At 41.4% G+C, this 23,123-nt stretch overlaps 2 protein-coding genes across 2 annotated transcripts in view; one reads left to right on the top strand and one right to left on the bottom strand.

Annotated features, from left to right (window-relative positions):
* LOC124139761 (structural maintenance of chromosomes flexible hinge domain-containing protein 1-like) overlaps positions 1 to 23,123 on the bottom strand; it is an 84,838-nt gene that overhangs the window by 18,242 nt on the left and 43,473 nt on the right. The window contains exons 35-43 of the mRNA XM_046507077.2: positions 22,259 to 22,320; positions 21,061 to 21,145; positions 19,309 to 19,590; positions 18,234 to 18,366; positions 11,048 to 11,167; positions 9,830 to 9,915; positions 9,423 to 9,542; positions 8,070 to 8,171; positions 6,734 to 6,822 (exon numbers count right to left, since the gene is read on the bottom strand). Coding sequence (XP_046363033.2) covers positions 6,734 to 6,822; positions 8,070 to 8,171; positions 9,423 to 9,542; positions 9,830 to 9,915; positions 11,048 to 11,167; positions 18,234 to 18,366; positions 19,309 to 19,590; positions 21,061 to 21,145; positions 22,259 to 22,320 — 1,079 coding nt within the window. The remainder of the gene's footprint in view (positions 1 to 6,733; positions 6,823 to 8,069; positions 8,172 to 9,422; positions 9,543 to 9,829; positions 9,916 to 11,047; positions 11,168 to 18,233; positions 18,367 to 19,308; positions 19,591 to 21,060; positions 21,146 to 22,258; positions 22,321 to 23,123) is intronic.
* LOC124139763 (leucine-rich repeat-containing protein 7-like) lies at positions 1,547 to 18,173 on the top strand. The gene is made up of 6 exons (XM_046507078.2): positions 1,547 to 1,630; positions 12,149 to 12,514; positions 13,005 to 14,358; positions 14,918 to 15,131; positions 15,736 to 16,013; positions 16,711 to 18,173. The coding sequence occupies exons 2-6, from the start codon at positions 12,157 to 12,159 to the stop codon at positions 16,814 to 16,816; spliced, it is 2,310 nt and encodes a 769-aa protein (XP_046363034.2). The 5' UTR covers positions 1,547 to 1,630; positions 12,149 to 12,156; the 3' UTR covers positions 16,817 to 18,173.

The raw sequence follows: 23,123 nt of genomic DNA, 5'->3' as shown, positions 1-23,123 counted from the left end.
CCATGGATTCTTGTTTGATCGCGGGATCATTGTGATGGTTCCAGGCTGATGTATAGAAGTATACCATTCACCAATCATTGTTCCCCACTGGTTAGGGGAGACCAGAAGGGCTTCCACTCCATGGATTCTTGTTTGATCGCGGGATCATTGTGATGGTTCCAGGCTGATGTATAGAAGTATACCATTCACCAATCATTGTTCCCCACTGGTTAGGGGAGACCAGAAGTGCTTCCACTCCATGGATTCTTGTTTGATTGCGGGATCATTGTGATGGTTCCAGGCTGATGTATAGAAGTATACCATTCACCAATCATTGTTCCCCACTGGTTAGGGGAGACCAGAAGGGCTTCCACTCCATGGATTCTTGTTTGATCGCGGGATCATTGTGATGGTTCCAGGCTGATGTATAGAAGTATACCATTCACCAATCATTGTCCCCCACTGGTTAGGGGAGACCAGAAGGGCTTCCACTCCATGGATTCTTGTTTGATCGCGGGATCATTGTGATGGTTCCAGGCTGATGTATAGAAGTATACCATTCACCAATCATTGTTCCCCACTGGTTTGGGGAGACCAGAAGTGCTTCCACTCCATGGATTCTTGTTTGATCGCGTGATCATTGTGATGGTTCCAGGCTGATGTATAGAAGTATACCATTCACGCTTATCAAAACCAGTCATGTACCAGTCTAAATCATGCTCAAGGCATATTTTCCTAGATGCTACTATTCTCTCCAGTTTGATAACGGTGTAAGACCCTACATCGAAACATCACTTAATGCAATAAACCAAACACTGTCATCCACAAACTTGTATGTTTTCTTATGTTTACATTCATTATTTGATCTTCTTCAGAACCTGCAGTTAATATTATTATTATCTTCAAAGATAAATTCTCATTCAATAAAAATGTGAAGCATTGATAAAAAATGTTGATTCCAAAAATTGTAACATTTAGTTTGAACTATAGAAATAAAACAACGATATTTCAGTTAATAATACTTCAAACATCAAAACACAAAGATTGAAGACACACACAATGAAAACCCTTAGATCCTGTGGTCGTAAATGCATTCATCAGTAAAATATAATTCAGATATACTACTCAAGAAAAGTTAAAGAACACCTGATTTTTTCATATGACTATAGTTAATCTGCCATGGCCATAGATAATGACAGATTAACTATAGTCATAGAAAACATTGGGTGTTCTTTAACTTCTTTTAAGTAGTATATATTCAATGCCAAACCATAGCTCAAACAACACAATAGCTTTCAGTGACTTGTTGACCATTTAGATTTCATCATTAATAAACTCTATCAAGAAATTACACTAAACACAATAACACATTAAAAAAACACGCCACCAGCTTGCTCTTACACGATAACGAGGCATCACTCAATCAATAATTACAAGGCCAATCCATGGCTGACTTTTAATCAAGCAGCCATCAATAAATAATGAGGCCAGTAATCAAGCAGGTCAGTTTGGCTGAAACCATGGTTATAACATCCCTGAAGCTGATGACGAGGGGCATCAGTTGGGCCACGGAGCTAGAGGGGAGCGGCCATTGATAGACTTGTAAAGACAACACAGACAGGACACTACAGGTTAACACCATAGACTGGCGGTGAGTAGTACCACGTTTACCCCGTAGTGATTCTGGGTCAGAGCCGGACCCAAGCAACCTATGCTGGTTGTAAGATACAACCAAATGGATCAGGTGGTCACGCTTGGCGACTTGGTTGATTGTGTATAATCATACCCTGACAGTGTGGATTGTTGCTCACAATATCGATCACTAGATTGTCTGGTCCTCACTAGACTGTGCCATATCACTGCAGGGTATACCAGTATTGGGACACTGTACCCATGTGGGGAATTAAACCCCTACCTTCAGTGTGATGAACAAATGCCTTAACCACTGAGCTACCTCACTTTCCTCAACCAAGCAGATACTTCCAAAAGCATTCATCTAAGGCGCCACGATTCTCTGTGCAGAGTTGCGTCCCTTGGGCACGCCAGAAAACTATGATTGTGGGTTCGAATCCCGGTTCACCCGATTATGTTTCTAGGTTTGTCAGCACCATACCCGTGCTCGTGGGTTTCACTGAAGTGGTTAACGTCTGAGACTCGCATCACTTCGGGCTTTCCTCCCACATTAAGCTGACACGCCGTGATAAAACTGGAATACTGTTAAAAGCGGCGTTAAACCCAACTCACTCACTCATCACTCAGAAGCATTGTGTCTCAGCCTTTGAACAATGTCATGAACTTACAATTTGGGGGCATGTCCCTGCCATGTTTGGGGTCCACAAATGGTTGCCAAATACTGTTTCATTAATGTATTTAAGTTGTACAATGCTTACCCATGGGCTTGATAGTTTTAAATGTGAAACAAGACAGGTCAATGAACCTTCCATAACCCACAACCAATGATATTTGTATATTTATAACTTCAACAAGAATAGTTTAACTATTGTCAATTTTGTCAAGGAATTCAAATCTTTTTTTATTTGTCTGGACTGAACGAGTGTCGATCTCAGACACCTTGAATGATGACTTCACTGATAATACATAAAGTGAGAACAGCAAACAATGAATGATTCCTTGAACTTGTGTTCACAACAGCCTTCAAAATTCACTCTAGTCCACTAGCCTGAGACTACTCAATTCTGGGGAGGACTAGTAAAAATCCAATGACAGTAGTCCTCCTTCACCAGTAACATTTGAGGTCTACAATTCTGAACCAGTTCTCAATGCTTCAATCTGGCTACAAACTGGAAGTGAATAAAACTGACAGAAAATGTACACATAGTAACTATTTTAGTGTTGTTCAAGCAGGACTAGCTACAAGCTCTGAGATAAAGTTTCCACTAGTCCTCTTGGGTAGTCTTACAAAACATTTCTACATCCTCCCGAAGCAAGGTAGTTAACTGACTATAAAAGTCCAGTTTCCACCCTTGCTGAACTAGGATGGTATTAATAGTTATATTTTGGGTGGACTAACAAGCCTATACATAGTCCAATCCAAATCGTGTAGCAAAATTGACATCCGGGTCGTAAACTGCTGTGATTTGATGCACTTTGTGAAGTAAGACCAGTTTATCCCAATATAGATTTTGAGTATGGAACAGATATAAACAGAATTTCTTGACTGTGCGCCGCCATTTTGTTTGAAAAACAAATGCAAGTGATATGAAATCTGAAATCTGATTGGTTAATAGGAGGGACATAGAAGGGACATAACTCATAATAACCACTGCTGGCTCTACCATCAAGCCCAGAAATACCATCCTAGTTCGGCAAGAGTTGAAACTAGACTTCTAAAGTCAGTTAACTCCCTTGCCTTTGGAATATGGAATTTCACACACACACAAACATAGGGATGTGAGCAGGTTTTCCCGAAAAAAGAGGAAAAGTCTAGGGGGGTCTGGGGCATCTCCCCCTCCCCCCCCCCCTCCCCCAGACAGAAAGTGTATTGACAATCTTTGTGGATACCCACACCTCTATTACTCGACCCTACCCAGGTACCCGCTGTTGGTTTCAAGAGATAGGTACAAACTGTCCGATTAGGAAGAGTTTGACAGTGGCCTCAACAAACTGTATTTAGCATATACACTAAAGTTAAATTAAAGTTTTATATTTATTCAAACATATTTAAGTCATAAGGAATGCGTTCATAGGCATGGATACAAACATCAGTTACTTGTTTAACCATGTAGTTATGGTGATTTTTTGTCATGAAATAATATATCACAAGAATAACCACGGATCCAGGTAAACCTGTGGGTACACGAGTTACCTGTCCCAGCCCTAGCACATACACATATTGATTAATTCAGTCCTATCCAGCTCTCAAGTACCGGTAGTGAGATACCAACCACAACTAGCCTAGTGGTTAAATCGTTTGCTCGTTACGCCGAAGACACAGGTTGGATTCCCGACATGGGTACAATGTGTGAAGCCCATTTCTGGTGTCCCCCGCCGTGATATTGCTGGAATATTGCTAAAAGCGGCATAAAACCATACTCACTCACTCATTCACCAACCACAACACATGGCTTATAATCAAGTTGTCAAGTATTTCTGATAAACTACCTTGATTATTGTACAACTACAGTTAATATTCCAATACTTCCACTTTACAAACAAGGGCCTGTCTTTTCTCTAACAACTCTATTGAGCACAAATATTTTCTTTGAAAATTCATGTATGTGGTTCCATATTAATTTATTTTGATGTCATTAATACCATATGTTTGTGATATTCCCATGCAATATTGACCACATGTAAAGATTTCTCAATATTCATGTGTTCACAATAGACTCTCTTCTTTAACCAATATGAGCACATTCTGGCAGCCTAATTAACAGCTATACACAAACAACTGGTCTCTCACAATGCTTCTTAAGGTGGAATAATAACAGGGTGGTCCAGAGTTCTAGTGAGTGATTGTTGTTGAAAGGCAATTTATCATCCAAAACTGGCTCAACAGGAGATATCACTTGGGTGAGATCAAGCGATATCTATACTATAGATATCGCTGCAATGAAAATGCATCACAATGCTTTGCAGACCATTGTGACGTCATTGGTTACCATGACGTCACAATCAAATGACATGGCTAATGCACTAATGGCTCTGCTACTAAAGCTGTTAGCAGTACTTTTTACACTTAAGACCCTGCTTATTACTTTCTACAAACACTCGTTGGTAAAAGTGGAAAAAAATTCTCGGCAAGCCTCGGAGTTTTCCCACTTTTATCAACTCGTGTTGATATATTTGATATCAAAAGACACTCGGATGAGATTCTCTATATCCCAACTACTTGTATACTTTGTTGCACAGTGGTTTTTGCTTGGTAATATGATCCCCATTATCCCTAGCCCTCTCTGCATAAGGACAGCACTGAGCCTGTTAATGGAATGTCATTTTGTAACTTGAAACTCCACAATCTCTGCTCAGATCCAAGCACATCCTGACCACTGGACAATCTCATTAAAATCAGATCTTAGTTCTCGCTACCACTAAACAAAGATCTGAGGACATCCCATTATGGGTCATGTCAGACCGACCTGAATTGGAATGGGTTTACTTTGGGATGTCCATGGGAACTCTTGTGCATGATAACATGGGACTGGATGCCCACAGTGTCTGACCTGCCTGATTGCATGTCATCACACCCGACCACATGGCCATTGTTCATGCCTTCAGCCAATTGTTAAGACACTGACTGAAGCATATAAAGGATATTATATGAGTGTCATACTATGTTTACGAGGCGATTGTCTAAATTCCAGAAATACCGGAATTAAGGCACAAGTGTTGTAAACATGGTATGACATGAACAAGAATATAATTCTCTATTTATTACCGAAAGAAGATGTCTATATACAGAGATAAATTTTGGTGTTTACCTACAAAGACAGCAAGTCGCAGCAGCAGCGGAAACAACAATTTGTCAAACGACGTCAACAATCTTCAGCTATGACATCGTTTCTAGTGTGACGTCATTCCGACCTCACACCACAATGAGATTCGAATGACGTCAACAATGCTGTCTGTCAAACTGTTGTCTCATGACGTGATATGAGTGAGTGAGTGAGTTTGGTTTTACGCCGCTTTTAGCAATATTCCAGCAGTATCACGGCGGGGGACACCAGAAATGGGCTTCACACATTGTACCCATGTCGGGAATCAAACTCGGGTCTTCGGTGTGACGAGCAAACGCTTTAACCACTAGGCTACCCGACCGCCCCTGACGTGATATGACCCTAGGGCACGTATGATACATACGGTCATATCACGTCATGAGACAAACAGTGTGTTTTTTCCGTTATCCAGACAGCATTGTTGACGTCATTCGAATCTTATTGTGGTGTGAGGTCGGAATGACGTCACACTAGAAATGATGTCATAGCTGAAGATTGTTGACGTCGTTCGACAAATTGTGGTTCCGCTGCTGCTGCGACTTGCTGTCCTTGTAGGTAAACACCAAAATTCATACATCATACATCATGGGGGCATATGAACTCAGATAATTCAGTATTTGAGTTGATATGGTTACAAAAATAGTTTGTGGCAACTGGACCAAAACTTCACAAACTTGTTGTAGTTACAGTTAGAGTAAGCTATCGCTTTAGTTACAAAGTAGTAATTTGCCAACTCTCTCTGGATCAACTTGAAAGACAATTTTTTCTTTTTAAGATAAAATTTGAATATAGTATCCTTAATGACAAGGCATATAGCATTTAATGGATCATTTCCTTTAAATGGAAAGCCCAGTAAAACGTTTTCTTTGGTGAAATTGATATGAATTTCCGCCTTAATATTTATCCATCTTTCAAGTTCGGCCCAGAGAGAGTTAGCGTTTTCACAATTCCATAGTACATGAGAAATGTCAGTAATAACTTTATCACAACTTCTACACAAGAGGGAATCTTTATATCCCACTTTAAATAGGTATTTACCAACTGGAAGTATTTGATTAATGATTCTGTACTGAAGCCAACGCAATTGCACACTATCAGTACATCGAAAGGGTATTTCATTTATATTTTTCCATTCATAATCTGTATAATATTTTATATCATTTTCCCATTGCTGATTGGCTGATGTCCTCTGAAATTCTGAACTCATTAACACATCATAGTAATAACCCCAATATGTTTGCCCTCGTAGGTAATAAAAACCAATATTTACTCCCTCCCAGTGCTAGATGTGTACTCACTTGCCCCAGTCTGGCAGGTTCTTCCTGTAGATGGAGTCCAGGGGGAGCACCTGCTGCTTCCCGTTGGTCTGGTGATAGATCTCCTTGGCCTGGAGAGGAAACACAGTCCTCAAGCTAGACATCATGTTCAGTGTATTTGGAAGTACTACAACTGCATAAACTAGATATATTCATACACTGAAGTGACCCCTGAAGATCCGTGGTAAAATAGGTCTTCAGCAACCCATGCTTGCCGTAAAAAGGGATTGGGTGGTCAGGCATACCCACTGGGTTGTATGTCATCGTATTGCAATTGCGTGGATCAATGCTCATGATATCCATCACTGTTCAGACTCGATTATTTACAGACTGCCGTCACAGAGCTGTAATATTGCCGAGTGCGGTGTTAAACAACAAACAAAACATACACTGAAGTACTGCTGTAAACACACCTAGAACCCTGGTATGTACCATGTCAGTGGCAAAATATGGAGTGCATTAGGCTGTTGTCTAGGAGTTATGTGACCCGTGAAGATTCCAGGGTAGAATAGGTCTTCAGCAACCCATACTTGCCGTAAAAGGCGACTATGCTTGTCGTAAAAGGCGACTAACGGGATCGGGTGGTCAGGCTCGCTGACTTGGTTGATACATGTCATCAATCCCAATTGCGAGGATCGATGCTCATGATGTCAATCACTGAATTGTCTGGTCCAGACTCGATTATATTACAGACCGCCGTCATATAGCTGGAATATTGCTGAGTGCGGCGTTAAACAAAAAAAAAAAAAAAAAAGAAAAGAAAAAAAGGAGTTATGTCACATGATGTTTCCAGACTGGTAAACAAACCTTTTCCCCCTGAACCTCAATGCAGTGGTTAGTGAGTGAGTGAGTGAGTATGGTTTTACGCCACTTTTAGCAATATTCCAGCAATATCACGGCGGGGGACACCAGAAATGGGCTTCACACATTGTACCCATGTCGGGATTCGCACCCGGGTCTTCGGCGTGACAAGCGAACGCTTTAACCACTAGGCTACCCAACCGCCCCCAATGCAGTGGTTAACATACACTAATTAATATCACCTACAAGTGTACTTGAGTCATTTTTGTATGTCCTAAATGTAATATCAGCATGGATTGAATTATTGAGCTGGGTTGGTGTCTTGTAGCTCAGTATTACAAACAGTGGAGCCATTATAAGGAGGGCACATATTACAACGATTACAGTAATTATAGTTAGTAGTGTGAGAGCAACATCACATACTGTCTTTTTTATATATTTTAGTGCTAATCAACTGTGCAATATGAACTTCCCTTGGGATAAGTCTTAACTTAGCCATCTTCTTATGTTAACATACCTTCTTCGTGGAGAGAGTGACGACACAGTCCATGTCAGCTGACATATGCCATGACATGACACGTGCAATGTCGTTATCTTCAACCCGACCCAGGTGTGCTATCTGTAACAACAACACAACAGTTAACATGCTGCCACACAGTCTCAGGAGGAATGGCGTACCTCCACAGCACCTCTAATACTCTCGCTTATAAACCTCCGGTGACGTCATCCTATTGTTCTCCAGTCGGGTTAAATCTCATACACAGGGACGTTGTAATGTCCATGGGATTTTATATAATATCCCCAGGATTTTATAGGATATTCAAGTCATATTTGCTATATAATGTGTTATAATATCCCAGGGATTTTATATAATGTCCTGGGTATTTTATTAATATAACTTCTGTTCAGATTGAAACATGTAATGAAATGTAAAATCAAATGACAAATGTTTTCTTTATATTCCCGAGGATCGAACTCGCAACCTTCATGTCTGTAGCCCAGTGAGTGTACCACAAGGCTACAGAGGTGTTGATAAGCCGCACAGCTTTTTAGAATGTCCTTTTCAAGATCCGTATGCCAGCAACAGATATTTTACGCCCGTTTCCTAAGGTTCATGGAAAGTATGTTCGAAACATAAAAATGTTGATAAATGTTGTTTTAAGGTTCAAAATCGGTTTATAAGTAAGATAAAACACTTCCCCTCGGGTTGTTCTGATATTTAAAACCCTTTCCCTCGGAAAATCCATCGGGGCAAGCGCCTCGGGATGCGGGTTTTTAATATCATAACAACCCTTGGACGTGTTTTATCCTATACATACAACATTGGGGATACTGGTGACAAGCAGAGCTGCATCCCTTAGATGCGAGGATCTGCTTGTCTGTCAGCACCTTAATCAGGGGTATCCAAGTGTTAAACATAAAGATAACACAATGTGATAAAACTGATATATACTCACTGACAAAAGAAACGCAAATACCATTCATGTTGGTTCGTATATGAAAAATTACTCATAGTCAAAAGATATTAGATTGGTTTGACACACAAACGAACATACTGGTATGTTGTGTGAATCAACGTACATTAATGCAACACATGTGACGTCACAGACCCATGACTCGAGATGCACCATTTGTTTCGTGCAGGATTAGCGTGTAAAGTTAGAAAATCACGCGCAGCATATCGTGATAAGAATAAAGACACTCTGTGGTAACACTTGACTGATTGTTAGTTTTGTCATTATTTGGTACACATTGGAAACATCTCTTCTTAACGTACATACTTCTCTATATGTTGTTTCTTTTGGCGATGAGTATATTATTACAAATGGTGACAAACCACCTCATTAATGCACAAACTTATGAAACTTACTTTTCCTAAGACCTCATGGTCCTTGGGTGCTGGGGGCAGACCACAGAGCCGTCTTGGAACTTTCAGCAGTTGCTCCCTCTCTTTAACACGGGCTGCCACAAGTTTGTCTACCACACCAATCTGAAACACACCATGGCTAAAATTTATACAAAATGTCATGCTTTTGACACCGAAATGTAAACAATATATATACATTTAGATATTGGGACCTTATTACAAATATCAAGTTGCCGTGGGGTAGCCTAGTGGTTAAAGCGTTCGCTCATCATGCCGAAGACCAGGGTTTGATTCTCCACATTGGTACAATGCGTGAAGCCTATTTCTGGTGTCCCCTGCTGGAATATTGCTAAAATGTTGCTAAAAACGGCATAAAAAGCATACTCATGGACTCAGAATATCACACTTACATCTTGAAGCTGGGATGCAGGAATGTTTTGTTTGCGGAGTTCACCCCGAATGTTTTGTTCCTCCCTTGTAGCTTCAAGAACTGAGACTGGAAGGCAAGGAATAACATTCATGAACAACAGACTCGCAGGAAGTGTAGGAATGGTCTCTGGCTGAACCATCATTAAATGAAACCAAATATATTCTAAAATCAGTTTATATTTTCTCAATCCAACTTCACGTGTCACAGAGCAGTACTAGAGAGAACATAAGCACGTTGTCATGATGTTTTACCAGCAGCCTGTAAGATCAGCGAGTAGCCGTGTGTCCGGGACATCAGCCATTCTAATCAAGATGTTATCAGTCACTGATTGCTTGTCAGCTCAACACCTACTGCTTGTCAGCTAAACAAAGCAGTAATAACTGGAAGTTTAGACTCAACATTTACCCTCATATCCTTACTCTCCTCTACAGAACGTGAGAATATTGCAAAAGTGGTAGATTTTCAATCTTCACTGAAGTATTCATACTACGTTAAATTATTCATTACATACTGCAAAGAGATAAGCCTTCATTCTACACTACTGGCAGGATATCAGCCCTCATTCTACACTACTGCTAGGACATAAGCCTTCATTCTACACTACTGGCAGGACATAAGCCTTCATTCTACACTACTGCCAGGATATAAACCCTCATTCTACACTACTGCTAGGACATAAGCCTTCATTCTACACTACTGGCAGGATATCAGCCCTCATTCTACACTACTGCCAGGATAAAAGCCCTCATTCAACACTACTGCCAGGATATAAGCCCTCGTTCTACACTACTGGCAGGATATAAGACCTCATTCTACACTACTGCCAGGATATAAACCCTCATTCTACACTACTGCTAGGACATAAGCCTTCATTCTACACTACTGGCAGGATATCAGCCCTCATTCTACACTACTGCCAGGATAAAAGCCCTCATTCAACACTACTGCTAGGATATAAGCCCTCATTCTTCACTTCTACTAGGATATAAGACCTCATTCTACACTACTGCCAGGATATAAACCCTCATTCTACACTACTGCTAGGACATAAGCCCTCATTCTACACTACTGCTAGGATATAAGCCCTCATTCTACACTACTGCCAGGATATCAGCCCTCTTTCTTCACTTCTACCAGGATATAAGCCCTCATTCTACACTACTGCTAGGACAAAATGACATTATCATGCTAGACTTACTCCGGAGTTCACTAACGAGCTGCTGCTGGGTCTCGAACATAGACTTGTAGGCTCTGATGGTTGACTGCAGGTTGTCCCGCTCCTTCGACAGCGCCGCCATCTGAGACTGCTTCTTGGCATCTGAAATACAACACCTTGTTGTCATTCTACCTCTACATCATTCCCTATAAATAGTATTGTTGCTAGCTATGATAATAATAATAATAATACATTTATATTGAGCATATTTCCACACCACAAAGGCATGCTCAAAGCACTATTATTACAGTCACTGGATCAGTTTGCACTTAACAATCATTCTCTGCTCCCTGAGCAGCATACAGCCAAAGCTACCTGTTAGGTGCTGGAAGGTTAACAACCTCTTCCGACTTGGTATCCATTCACTGTTAGGTGAATAGAGTACCAGATTTTAATTACCGTATTCTACGTAATAAGCGCCCCGCTCTAATAAGCACCCACGGCGATGTTTGCTAATATATTGGCTAGTGAACAATCCCAACTAGCACCCTTCCGATTGATTAATGTACACAAGACTTATTTATTCGTGTATAATACGCACTCTTGTGTTATATGCAACCTTAATTACGGGCAGTTAAATTCTGGAAAAACATATCTGTCGTGTAAAATACGCAGACTTTTCTTTTGTATCATTTCAGGCTGTCAGCTTAAACCACTTAATTTACAATCTTTCAATTCTTTCACCAAAATTATATCCTAATAAGAGCCCCCTATTTCTAATTTTGAGAGCGCCCTGGGCGCTTATTACGTCTAATACGGTAACATCAACTTCCCCAATACATTTAGATTTAGTTACCCTTTCTCTCCCAAGGTAAGCAGTGTGTAGTTTCAACCCAACCAACTACAGCAGCAGATGACATAAGAGAGGAGTGTCTCAATGCTGATTATATAACACTAACTGGTCATATTAAACAAGAATGGTTATTTCAGTCGCTAACAATACAGATCACCCTTATCTCAGGCATTAATTCATGGAAGTCCCTAAGGTAGATGAAAAGTTCTCTTCTCAAAAATTAACATATTTCAACTTTTCCAATAAAAATGATTAAAAAATTCTGAACCATTAAACAATATGTTTTTCAGACAGCATCATGAGCAAAGCTACTGTGGACGCCTGGCTCGATCATGCATCCACCTTGCCTCGCAAACCACGTATCCGCCTGCGCGTGGTGACCAACTCAAAAGGCTATGTGGAGCTGGACCTGCACAACCGGAACTTGTCCGTGGTGCCCCCCGAGGTGTTCCAGTTCACCAGGATCGAGGTCCTCAAGCTGTCCCACAACAAGCTGGAGCAGCTCCCGGTCATGCTGTCCTATCTCCGAGGTCTACGGCTCCTCCAGCTCCAGAATAACCTCATCACATCTCTACCACAGACCCTTATCAACTGTAAACATCTGACCGAGCTCAACCTCACCAACAACAGGCTGTCATCGCTGCCCAAAAGTGTATGTAAGTTGCAATTATGTTCAAAGCAACCACATCCTTTCAGGTCTGAGACCCTTGATGTAATGTATTTATGAAGGCAGTAATATGCCACATTTGACAATGTTATACAATTTCACAGCAAGGGAAATGGCACAACTGTAAACTTATTGGGAATTAACCCTGGGTTTTTGGCATGTTGAAATCTTTTCCTCCATGCTACCATTGCCTCAAATAATTCATCAGGTACTATGAAAAATAACCTAACAAAATATGACTGAAACCACTCAAACCACTATTGAATCAGATTGAAGAAATAAGATAAATCTGATAAGTGAAACTGGATTCCTGATTAATGAATCATTGTTACGGAATATTGTCATAATTACAGGACATCCCCAACTGAAATGTAGTGAAGTTTCCAAACTTATTATACTTAAAAAAGTTGCACTGTGTACGGAAAATGGACTACATATTTTTCCCAAGCATTGGTTAATCAACATTGTTTTTTATCGAGGTTCGCTGCATCTCCTGAAAGTCCTCCAGATTGGAGAGAACGATTTAGAGCAGATTCCCCATGAAGTGGGCCTACTGACCAACCTGAAACACCTGGACTTGCACCAGAACAAGCTGTGGTATCTGCCCTTCTCCATCCAGAGTCTCAGCAAGCTACTGTTCCTGAACCTGGCCAACAACCTCCTGGACCAGGTCCCAGTCCCGGTATGCAAACTGTCCTCCCTCCATGTCCTCAACCTCTCTCAGAACAGGCTGGCTGCTCTCCCACCAGATTTTGACTCCTTGAAGCAACTCAGGGAACTCAACATCAGCCTCAACCAGTTCACATCACTCAACACCATGGTTACACGGATGAGACATCTCAAGTTCCTTAACATCTCCAAAAACAGACTCACTGTTCTTCCCAATGAACTGACTCGACTGCAAGCACTCCGAGTGCTCCATGTCCAGGGCAACAAGCTCACAACCATCCCCGACAAATTTGATAACCTGCAATACCTTAACATCTCCAGCAATGACTTCACCAGTTTCTCAGTGTCACGCATGAAGAACCTGATCTGCCTGAATGCTGCTCACAACAAACTGGAGTCTCTACCCCAGGGTATTTTTGACCTCACTCATCTGAAGTACCTGCGTATGGAGCAAAATAAGATCTATGACATCAACCCCCAGATTGTCCAGCTGACCAAACTCCAAACCCTTGACCTCAGCTATAACAAGATCAACGCCTTGCCTGACAACATGTACAAGTTGGAGAACCTGCACAAGTTTAATATCAAGGGCAACACCATTGTTCATGTCAAGAACATGCCCAAGAATGTTCAGCCAGAGAAAGAGTCAAAGAGGCTGTTTGGAATTTTCAAAAAGAAAGACCCTGTAACAGATGAGAATTCAAAGTCAAATACTTTCAGATCATCAAGACCTTTGACAAGAAGACCCATCCCAAGAGATGGCTCAAAGACTCTCGGTCATAACTTTTCCAAGCCTCCACCGAAAGGTAACAGAAGGTCTAGAAGTGAAACGCTCATGGGGAGGATGTCAGCCAAGGAATACCAGACAAAGGGGAAGAAGTCAGCCTTGGAATATCAGACTAAGGAACTCAGCACACTGTTTCTTGAGGAAGACAGTATGAGTCTGGATTCCAGGACATCGATCAGGACCTATCGCAGTGAGCCAAACCTGACAAAGATTGGCAAGTCTCCCGACTCAGGCGTGGCCCGGACTGAGCCACCACTCGGTGACCTGATGCCACAGGTGACTGACTACACGCTGCTGGGTGTCTGCAACCAGCTCGAGATGATGCTCAACAAGCAGCTACTGCATCCTGTCATTGCCAACAACACCATAGGGAAGAGGTCAGTAAAGTACAACATTGTGGACTCTTTTCTAGGTTTTTTACCCTAAAATGTGTATACCCATAATTAATCCATAGTGATCTCTGTATAGAAAAGTTAATCTTATTACATACAGTCAACAGTTATAGCACAATCAAACATTTAATCTCCAGATTCTGTATATGTTTAGGGATGACTACAGTGTGGATATGGAGGTCTCAATGGCTGCTCAGTAGGACCACTGCTCACTTGTGGGACTACCACAGAAGATTTTTGTGACTGAACCATTTGTGTATTTTTCACCAAAATTCTTTGCAAGGCCAGACTTGGTTATTTACAGGCTGCTGAAATAGCTGGTACATAGTGACAATAGCCATTCTCTCACTCAATACAATTACATATAGACTGGTCTATCTGTCAAGTCCGGGTCAGTAATATTGCAGCTGTATTACATCAACAATCCACAGTGTCAGGGAACTACTCTGCCGTGGAATTTGATTTACTGTATCTCATAATTCACTGATAACTGGCCTTTTGTCACACATTGCCCTGCATACCAATGACGTTGTATGTGTTCTAGATTCTCTGATGACCGCACGATACAGAAAACCCAGACTGGGGTGTGGCGACTGAGTCAGGATGCGACTGTGGAGAATTATGGCCTGGAGTACAGTCAGCCTGAGACATTCACTATCACGCAGTCCGGAGGCTCCTATGTCTCCAGCTTCGACAGCCGCATACAGGTCACTGCTCCCACCAATGCCTTCATCAACACGGTACATGCTACACTTCAGGTTCGTCCACACCATTCACACTTACAATGTTTACTGTATCAAACGCCCCCTGACCAATGAGTACCCCCTAACAACCATAGACCTTGAGTGCCTGTTACTAAACCCGATTATGTTTCTAGGTTTGTCAGCACCATACCTGTGCTTATGGGTTTCACTGAAGTGGTAAACGTCTGAGACCTGCATCACTTCGGCTTTCCTCCCACATTAAGCTGACACGCCGCGATATAACTGGAATACTGTTAAAAGCGGCGTTAAACCCAACACACTCACTCACTCACTCACTCACTACTAAACAAGAAAACTGACAATCTGGATTTATTTTTGCATATCACAGATCTTTCTACAGTAAACACGATAGTGTAAAACGGGTATGTAACTCCTTGGTAACTATTATTAAAACACTTTTATTTTTGAATGGACGTTTGAAGTTACTGTTTTGAAAGTATTTTGGCTTAAATAAGTCATGGAATTTTATCTCATCTTTTTCATAATTGACAAACATCAAATGTTAGATATCTACCTCCATCAAAATATCTACTCCATCAAAATGTGATATTCATGTGTTTTCACTTGAAAATATGATAAACATTGGATCTTAAATCAGGTCCTTCGCATCAAGCACAGCCTGCTGGCAAAGATCAAGTCCATGGACCGTTATGTCGAAAATCTGCTAGCCTTTGGCCCAGTAATTTATTTCAAGCTCCTAGAGTCACAGGCTGTCATCAACAGTGCTGTGACAATCACCATCCCAGCTCCGCCCGAAATGAGACGTGGTCACTTGATGGTTGTGACTGTAAGGGCAGACAACTCCTGTACGCCTTGTTCAAGTGGCTACCAGTCAGCAAAAGGAGCGGTCACCTTCAATGCCTGGCACTTGACAGGGTGAGTACAACTTGTTTCCTTCTCTACAACTTGTTTCCTTCTCTACAACATGTTACACAACACTGCATCCCACTGACTCAACATATCCGTGGGAAATGTCTGGTTAATTCCACAATTACTCTCCAGCTATGGGCAAGAATATTGAGTGAATGGTGACAGAGGATGAAGATTGTGTGGTTACGATCTGTGACCTGTGTTATTGTAGTTCCTGTGCCTCAGTGACATGGAGGGTTGCTCATACTGTCAGCCTGGTTCAGACTCCAATATTTACAGGCCACTTGCAACAACATTCACTCACTTATCCGTTAAATCCAGTGGAGGTGATATGCGAGACTCTCCCCCTCAGGGTTTCTCACAGGATGTTTGACAGATTTTTATGATCACAAGATGCCATCATAATACACTGAAATTGTTTTAAAATCCCAAGTCCACAGGGGCATGGAAAATATACTGACTTATCCATTGTTCAAGACAACCGAGTGTTGACATCAAACAGACTGCCAAAAAGGATTCTGCTAGGACAACAAAGATATATCATCTTATATATGGAGTTTCTAGAGTTCAACACAGTTTCAAATGGATTGCATTTTACCACTCATGTTAAAAACATGTAAAAACAACCACACTCTCTTAGCAAGCATGCCAAGTCAAAATATAGTCCATTAAAACTGCTGAACTTGTTGCGATGCCATTTCAGGAAGGTGGCGGTGGTGACAAAGGCCAAGTGTAAGTACAAGGCATGCAAGTCAGTGGAGGAGCTGCTTCAGAGTCTTGGTGTCCGACAGAAAGGGGCAGATAACTGAAGTCCAACAAAAAAGGGCAGATAACTATGGTCTAGCAGATAGGGGCAGATAACTGAGGTCCAACAGGATGGAGTGGATAACTGAAGTCATACAATAAGGAGAAAATTCTGTAAAGACTGTGTAGGATAACAGAAGTGCCATCTAGAATGACATTTTTGGTATTCTCTCTGCCAATATCGAAAAGGGACTGCTAGAATGATGAAATGTGGTAACAGGATGTGGTGTTGCTGGAACTTTATTGTGTGTTGTGAATCACATCAGTTGTGTTCCCTGTGGATTCACTGGAACTGTGTGTTATGCAGGTTGTGAGGTTCTATCTACTGCCTCGTTTGTGCTATAACACTCTTTATTAACTGATTGGTGGCTGGTGACAGTGTGTGGTAAGCTGATCAGTACCATCAGTGGCCTGGAAGGGAGTCAAGAGGCCTTCATTGGAGGTGTCAATAGTGGATAGGGGGTTGTCAGCCTTGGTCACTTACATGATGTTCTGTGATGGTCATCATATCATCCCCAGGTTTGTCTGGTCCAGGCTCGATTATTTACAGAACTCCACCATACAGCTGGAATATTGCTGACTGCAGCATAACACAACAAACGACACATCTTCAAACCTCTCACAATTTGATGTTCTCCAGTTGTTTTACTCTGTCCCTGTATCATCAGTTTGCACAATCTCTTGGCTGACAATGTACAGCTGGTCAATCTCAGATGGAATAACTGACCTGAAGACATGCTACAGTTGCAGCAACACCGGCACTACACCAGCCAACTCTTACATGCAACTGCACTTTAATTAACTATTGTTAAAGAAACATATCTTCCTTTGCTGGAAGAAGATGAAAAACACCACTGTTTGAACACCCTAGACATGTAGTGTCTGTGAGTTTGTGTTGCTACATTTTCAACAAAGTTTTGTGACTGGCTTTTCTCAAAAGTAAGTTTACAAAAGTATGAAACATTTTCTCTGCAGGTTGAGTTTGTGAAAGAAATAAAACGCCTATAGTTTCTGATAAAAACATTCTCTTGCAGTGAAGTGAGGTATTTTGAGGCATGTTAATGTAGGTGTGACTACTTCAAATAACCAAAGTCACATCAGAATGGGCATGTAGTAAACTGGGATGAAGGATCACATGATTAAATCTAGGATGGACTCTGTGGCAATGTAGAGCTCCCTGGAAAGTTTAGTTTGTGTTTATGAATACAGAGGAGGCATGAGGATACAGACATGAATCCCTTATGTGGACAGTCAAATTGTCACATATTGGGGTATGAGAATGTGGACATGTCACTGTGACGGTGAAAAGTGTGTATTTGCATGAAGATTGTTGTGTATGTATGTAGAATAAATGTTTTTTCTATCTTGCATTTGAAGTTGTATGTGACCTTGAAGATGTCCTGAAACCTGTCTGGTACTCACCATTATAGAAGAGGAATGGTATTTCATAATGTGGAATGGATCTGTTTCTGGGGATGATGTCACATGATACGTGGCACTTCAGGACATACTCCAGTCCATCTTTGCCAGGCGTGTTCTCTTGTAACATCAGGTTCTGCAACAAACCAGTGTGTCAGTCACCATAACACCATCACACTGCATCAGTCACAGTGACACATCACTGCATCAGTCACCATGACATCACACTGCATCAGTCACCATGACACATCACTGCATCAGTCACCATACATCAGTCACCATGACATCACAATGCATCAGTCACCATGCATCAGTCACCATGACATCACAATGCATAAGTCACCATGACATCACAATGCATCAGTCACCATGACATCACAATGCATCAGTCGCCATGACATCACAATGCATCAGTCGCCATGACATCACAATGCATCAGTCACCATGACAACATTACACTGTATCAGGCACCATGAGATCACACTGCATATGTAACAGTGACATCAGACTATTCAGTCACCATAACATCATCACACTGCATCTGTCACCATGACATCACAATGCATCAGTCACAATAACATCATAACACTGCATCAGTCACCATGACATCACAATGCATCAGTCACCATTACACTGCATCAGTCACCATGACATCACACTGCATCTGTCACAGTGACATGACACTATTCAGTCACCATGGCATCACAATGTATCAGTGAACATGACAACATTACACTGCATCAGTCACCATGACATCACACTCCATCTGTCACAGTGACATGACACTATTCAGTCACCATGGCATCACAATGTATCAGTGAACATGACAACATTACACTGCATCAGTCACCATGACATAACACTGCATCTGTCACTATCACATCATCAGTCACTATGACATCATCACACTGCATCAGTCACAATGACAACATCCCAGTGTACCTGTCACAGTGTTAACATCGCAGTGTATATTTCACAGTGACATTACACCATGTATATTGAGCAACACCATACATAGATACCCAACACAAATTGTACTCTATTAATGTAATAATACTTGGCCGTGTTAGAGTGTTACCTGAAGGTGCACCTGTCCATTCAGCATGGACATGTCCAGGGACTTGGTGCCGCCGACAAAGCAGGGTATCTCGCTGACTCCCTCGGGGGCCGTAATCTCTAGCGTCAGTCGGCCATTGTACTTCTCCCCCATGTGGTTGCTGAACTTATCCTTCAATGTGAGCTTGAGATGTCTGATGAGGCAGCGTGAGGCGGCATTGCGTGTGTTGGACACAGTCGGTGTACCTGGGGAGTCTTGGGGTGATATCTCCACAGGCTGCCCAGGCATCACATTGATGGAGATCTACATGAACATAACACATTTTCTGTCAGGATTTGTGACAATGAAAACTGTATGGGAGTGGTAAGTAATGATTCCAGGTAAGAATGTAGGTCCCTAGCAACCTATACTTGTCTTAAGAGGCAACTAAATGGATCAGGTGGTCAGGTACGGTGACTTGGGTGCTTGCATGTCATAATATCCCACCTGCTTTAATCAAAACTCATGAAGTCAGTCACTGGATTGTCTGGTTGAGACTTATTTATTTACAGACTGCAGTCATATAGCTGGGATATTGCTAAATGTGGCATTAAACAACAAACATGCATTGCGGGTAATGCAGTGTTTGAATGTTTATTGTTTAAAGCCACACTCAGCAATATTCCACCTACATGTATATGACAGCGGTCTGTATATATTCAAGTCTGGAGCAGACAATCCAGTGATTGACATCATGAGCATCAATCAACGCAATTGGGATACGATGACATGCATCATCAACCAAGTCAGCAAGCAAGACCACCCGATCTCGTTAGTCACCTCTTACGATAAGCATAGTTGCTGTAGACCTATTCTACCCTGGATCTTCAAGGGTGTTTGAAAATCGGGTCTCGAAATCATGGGGACTTTGTAATAACCCTAATTCTACATTTTTTAAAATGAGGGAGTCCCCAGTTTCAAATACTACAACAGGAAACCCAAAGGACAACAGAACCCCCTAATTTCAAACACTGATAATGTAATCCCTAAATAGCTGGTATAAGGGAGATAACAGAGAGAGGTGGCAACTTGCAACACAAGTTAGTGAGTAATTTATTTACACCACAATCGGAAATACTCCAACAATATCACAAGTAAACACCGGACTATGGATTTGGCAAACCAGTGATTGATAACATGAGACACAATCCCTGCTCTCAGGGAACAATGACACATAATCAGCCTGGTCATACAGGCTAATCCCCTGTCTTCTGTTCAGACAGACATTATGACGTGCATCGGATACTGGGGACCTACTCTTCCCTGGGCCCACTTGCACAAAGCAATCTCAGCTCTGACCATCATAAGTCTATGTTCAAACATGGGAGTCACAATCATCTTAGTGCAGAATTCACTTTGTGCAAGTGCACCCTGGAATCTCAACAATAGGGTTGCATTAAGTTTAATAGCAGAAAAAAGGATAACTCTGAAAATTGTCTGTTTGTGATATTTTCTTACTGAGAGCAAATATGAAAGAAGACGTGCCTTAGCCCACATACTGATTCAACTGCTAGATGCTGACATGGATGTGATCAGAAAGTAAGCTAGACATGCTTAGGGACCAGTTATAAAGTGCTATGATGGATAAAAATCTAAATTCCTTAATCTATATCGAAACGTCATCTTGATAGTCTTAAACAATGTTAAAGAAGTTATTATCCATAAATTGTGTCTACTTTGTGGTCCCTTATTGAGGCTAATTATTGTGAAGCTGTGCTGTGGGACCTGACCTACCACTGTGCTGTACAGCTCATGCTTCCCATCAAAGAACACAAACATCACATTATAGGCTCCAGCCTGCTCCGGGACGCTCCTCTTCCTGTCAGGGATAAACAAGTCATATCAAAGATCAGTGTTAGCTTACAGTTAAAACAAACTTACGTGAACTTAAATGACAGTAGGACAGACCCAATCATTTTGCTAACACTCCAATAGTTTGAATATGGGTACGAAATCGCCCCATAGTCTTCATTAAAAGGTTCCCCTCTCATAGTTAAACAAGAGCGGTCACCCTCCCATAGTTAAACAAGAGCGGTCACCCTCCCATAGTGTAGCATAGTATAGTGAATATTCCTTGAAGATTAGTTTGGGACATTAACTTGATCAAACTTTGTTGTAAGTAGGGGAAGGTATGAAATCTCGTGAATATTTTCGCACGTGAAACTTGTTCTCGGACGTTACGTGTGAAAATAATAGCGAGATTTCAGAGATTCACCTATACGTAATCAACATTCATTAATCCAGAGGATTATCTGAAAATTATGTCACTACTAGCTAACTGTATGTCACTACTAGCTGACTGTATGTCACTACTAGCTGACTGTATGTCACTACTAGCTGACTGTATGTCACTACTAGCTGACTGTATGTCACTACTAGCTGAGCATACAAAGTAGTGTAGCAAGTGCAGCCTTAGAACTTTTTTTTAAGACTAGTCAAGATGACTAGTGTAAACCTTATGTCACTAGTCCTCAGAGTTTGCAGCTAGTCCTGCTTGAATGAGACCTCCCAAAAATGGTTTCTGTTTACGTATTCTGTCAGTTCCTTTCAGTTCCAAGTTGTAGTAAAACTGAAGCATTGAGAACTGGTTCAGAATAATAGCTCTCAAATGCTACTAGTCAAAAAGGGCTACCATGATTGGATTTTTTCTTGTTAGTAGTCTCAGGTTTGCCGATTAGCGTGAACTTCAACTGGTCAACAACTTTGGTTCCAAGTGATTCAACAAATGCTGTTCTATAACATATCCCTACATAACGGAGTTGTTACTACCAGAAAACAGACGTCACACTGTGAGGATGAAAGGGTGAAAACTCTCATTCCATGAAGTTGTTTATGTGCTCAAATGTGAATGGAATTGATGTTATTGTAAGTTGTGAGTATGGCATCATGTGTTGTAGCTATGTGAAAACTTACATGTTTTCTCTAAACTTACCTAAAATGAAACACTCCCTTGTCTGACTTCAGTGGGGTGTCAGGGCTCATGGACGTTGCAGTCTGAAACAGTTGCTTTGTGTAGTGCTAACACAATCATCATCCAAAACTGGCTTCCACATATATTTCTGGGTTGAGATTCCCATTTATAAACATCAGTGTCATAGAGATATTCAAATTTGTAAATTTGCCATTTACAAGATGCAACAGTGTTTTGATGGTTCACGTAATACATTACATCAAAGTCATAACATTTTCAGTTGGAACAGAACTAACCTTATTACTAGGAAACAGAGAAGTGGTTACTGTGTGAGAAGCTTGTGTGAGTGAGTGAGTGAGTGAGTGAGTGAGTGAGTGAGTGAGTGAGTTGGGTTTAAAGCCGCTTTTAACAGTATTCCAGTTATATCGTGGCGTGTCAGCTTAATGTGGGTGGAAAGCCCAAAGTGATGCAGGTCTCAGACGTTTACCACTTCGGTGAAACCCACAAGCACAGGTATGGTGCTGACAAACCTTGAAACATAACTGGGGCTAACCAGGATTCAAACCCGTAATCATAGGTTTCTGGCGTGCCCAAAGGACGCAACTCTGCCCAGCGAATCACCATGCCTTAGACGACTGGGCCACCCATGCCCCCTATTCCTAATCTGACATTTTGTACCCAACCATTGAAGCTACAGAAGATATCCGGGTAGGGTCGGGTACCCAGGTATTAAATTTGGATTCGTCCGTGCCCTACCAAGAGACACAATATATTATAGTAAATTTCTAAACAGATACTTTTCCTTAGATTTTTTAAAGCGCACAGAGCACTTATGCACAGTGAATGCTGCGCAATACAAATGAATTTATTATTATTTATCATTATT

This window comes from Haliotis rufescens, unplaced genomic scaffold, assembly GCF_023055435.1.
Source record: "Haliotis rufescens isolate VD_foot unplaced genomic scaffold, xgHalRufe1.0.p SCAF_1, whole genome shotgun sequence".
In the NCBI taxonomy this organism is placed as follows: domain Eukaryota; kingdom Metazoa; phylum Mollusca; class Gastropoda; order Lepetellida; family Haliotidae; genus Haliotis; species Haliotis rufescens.
This window is presented reverse-complemented; position numbering and strand designations above follow the sequence as displayed.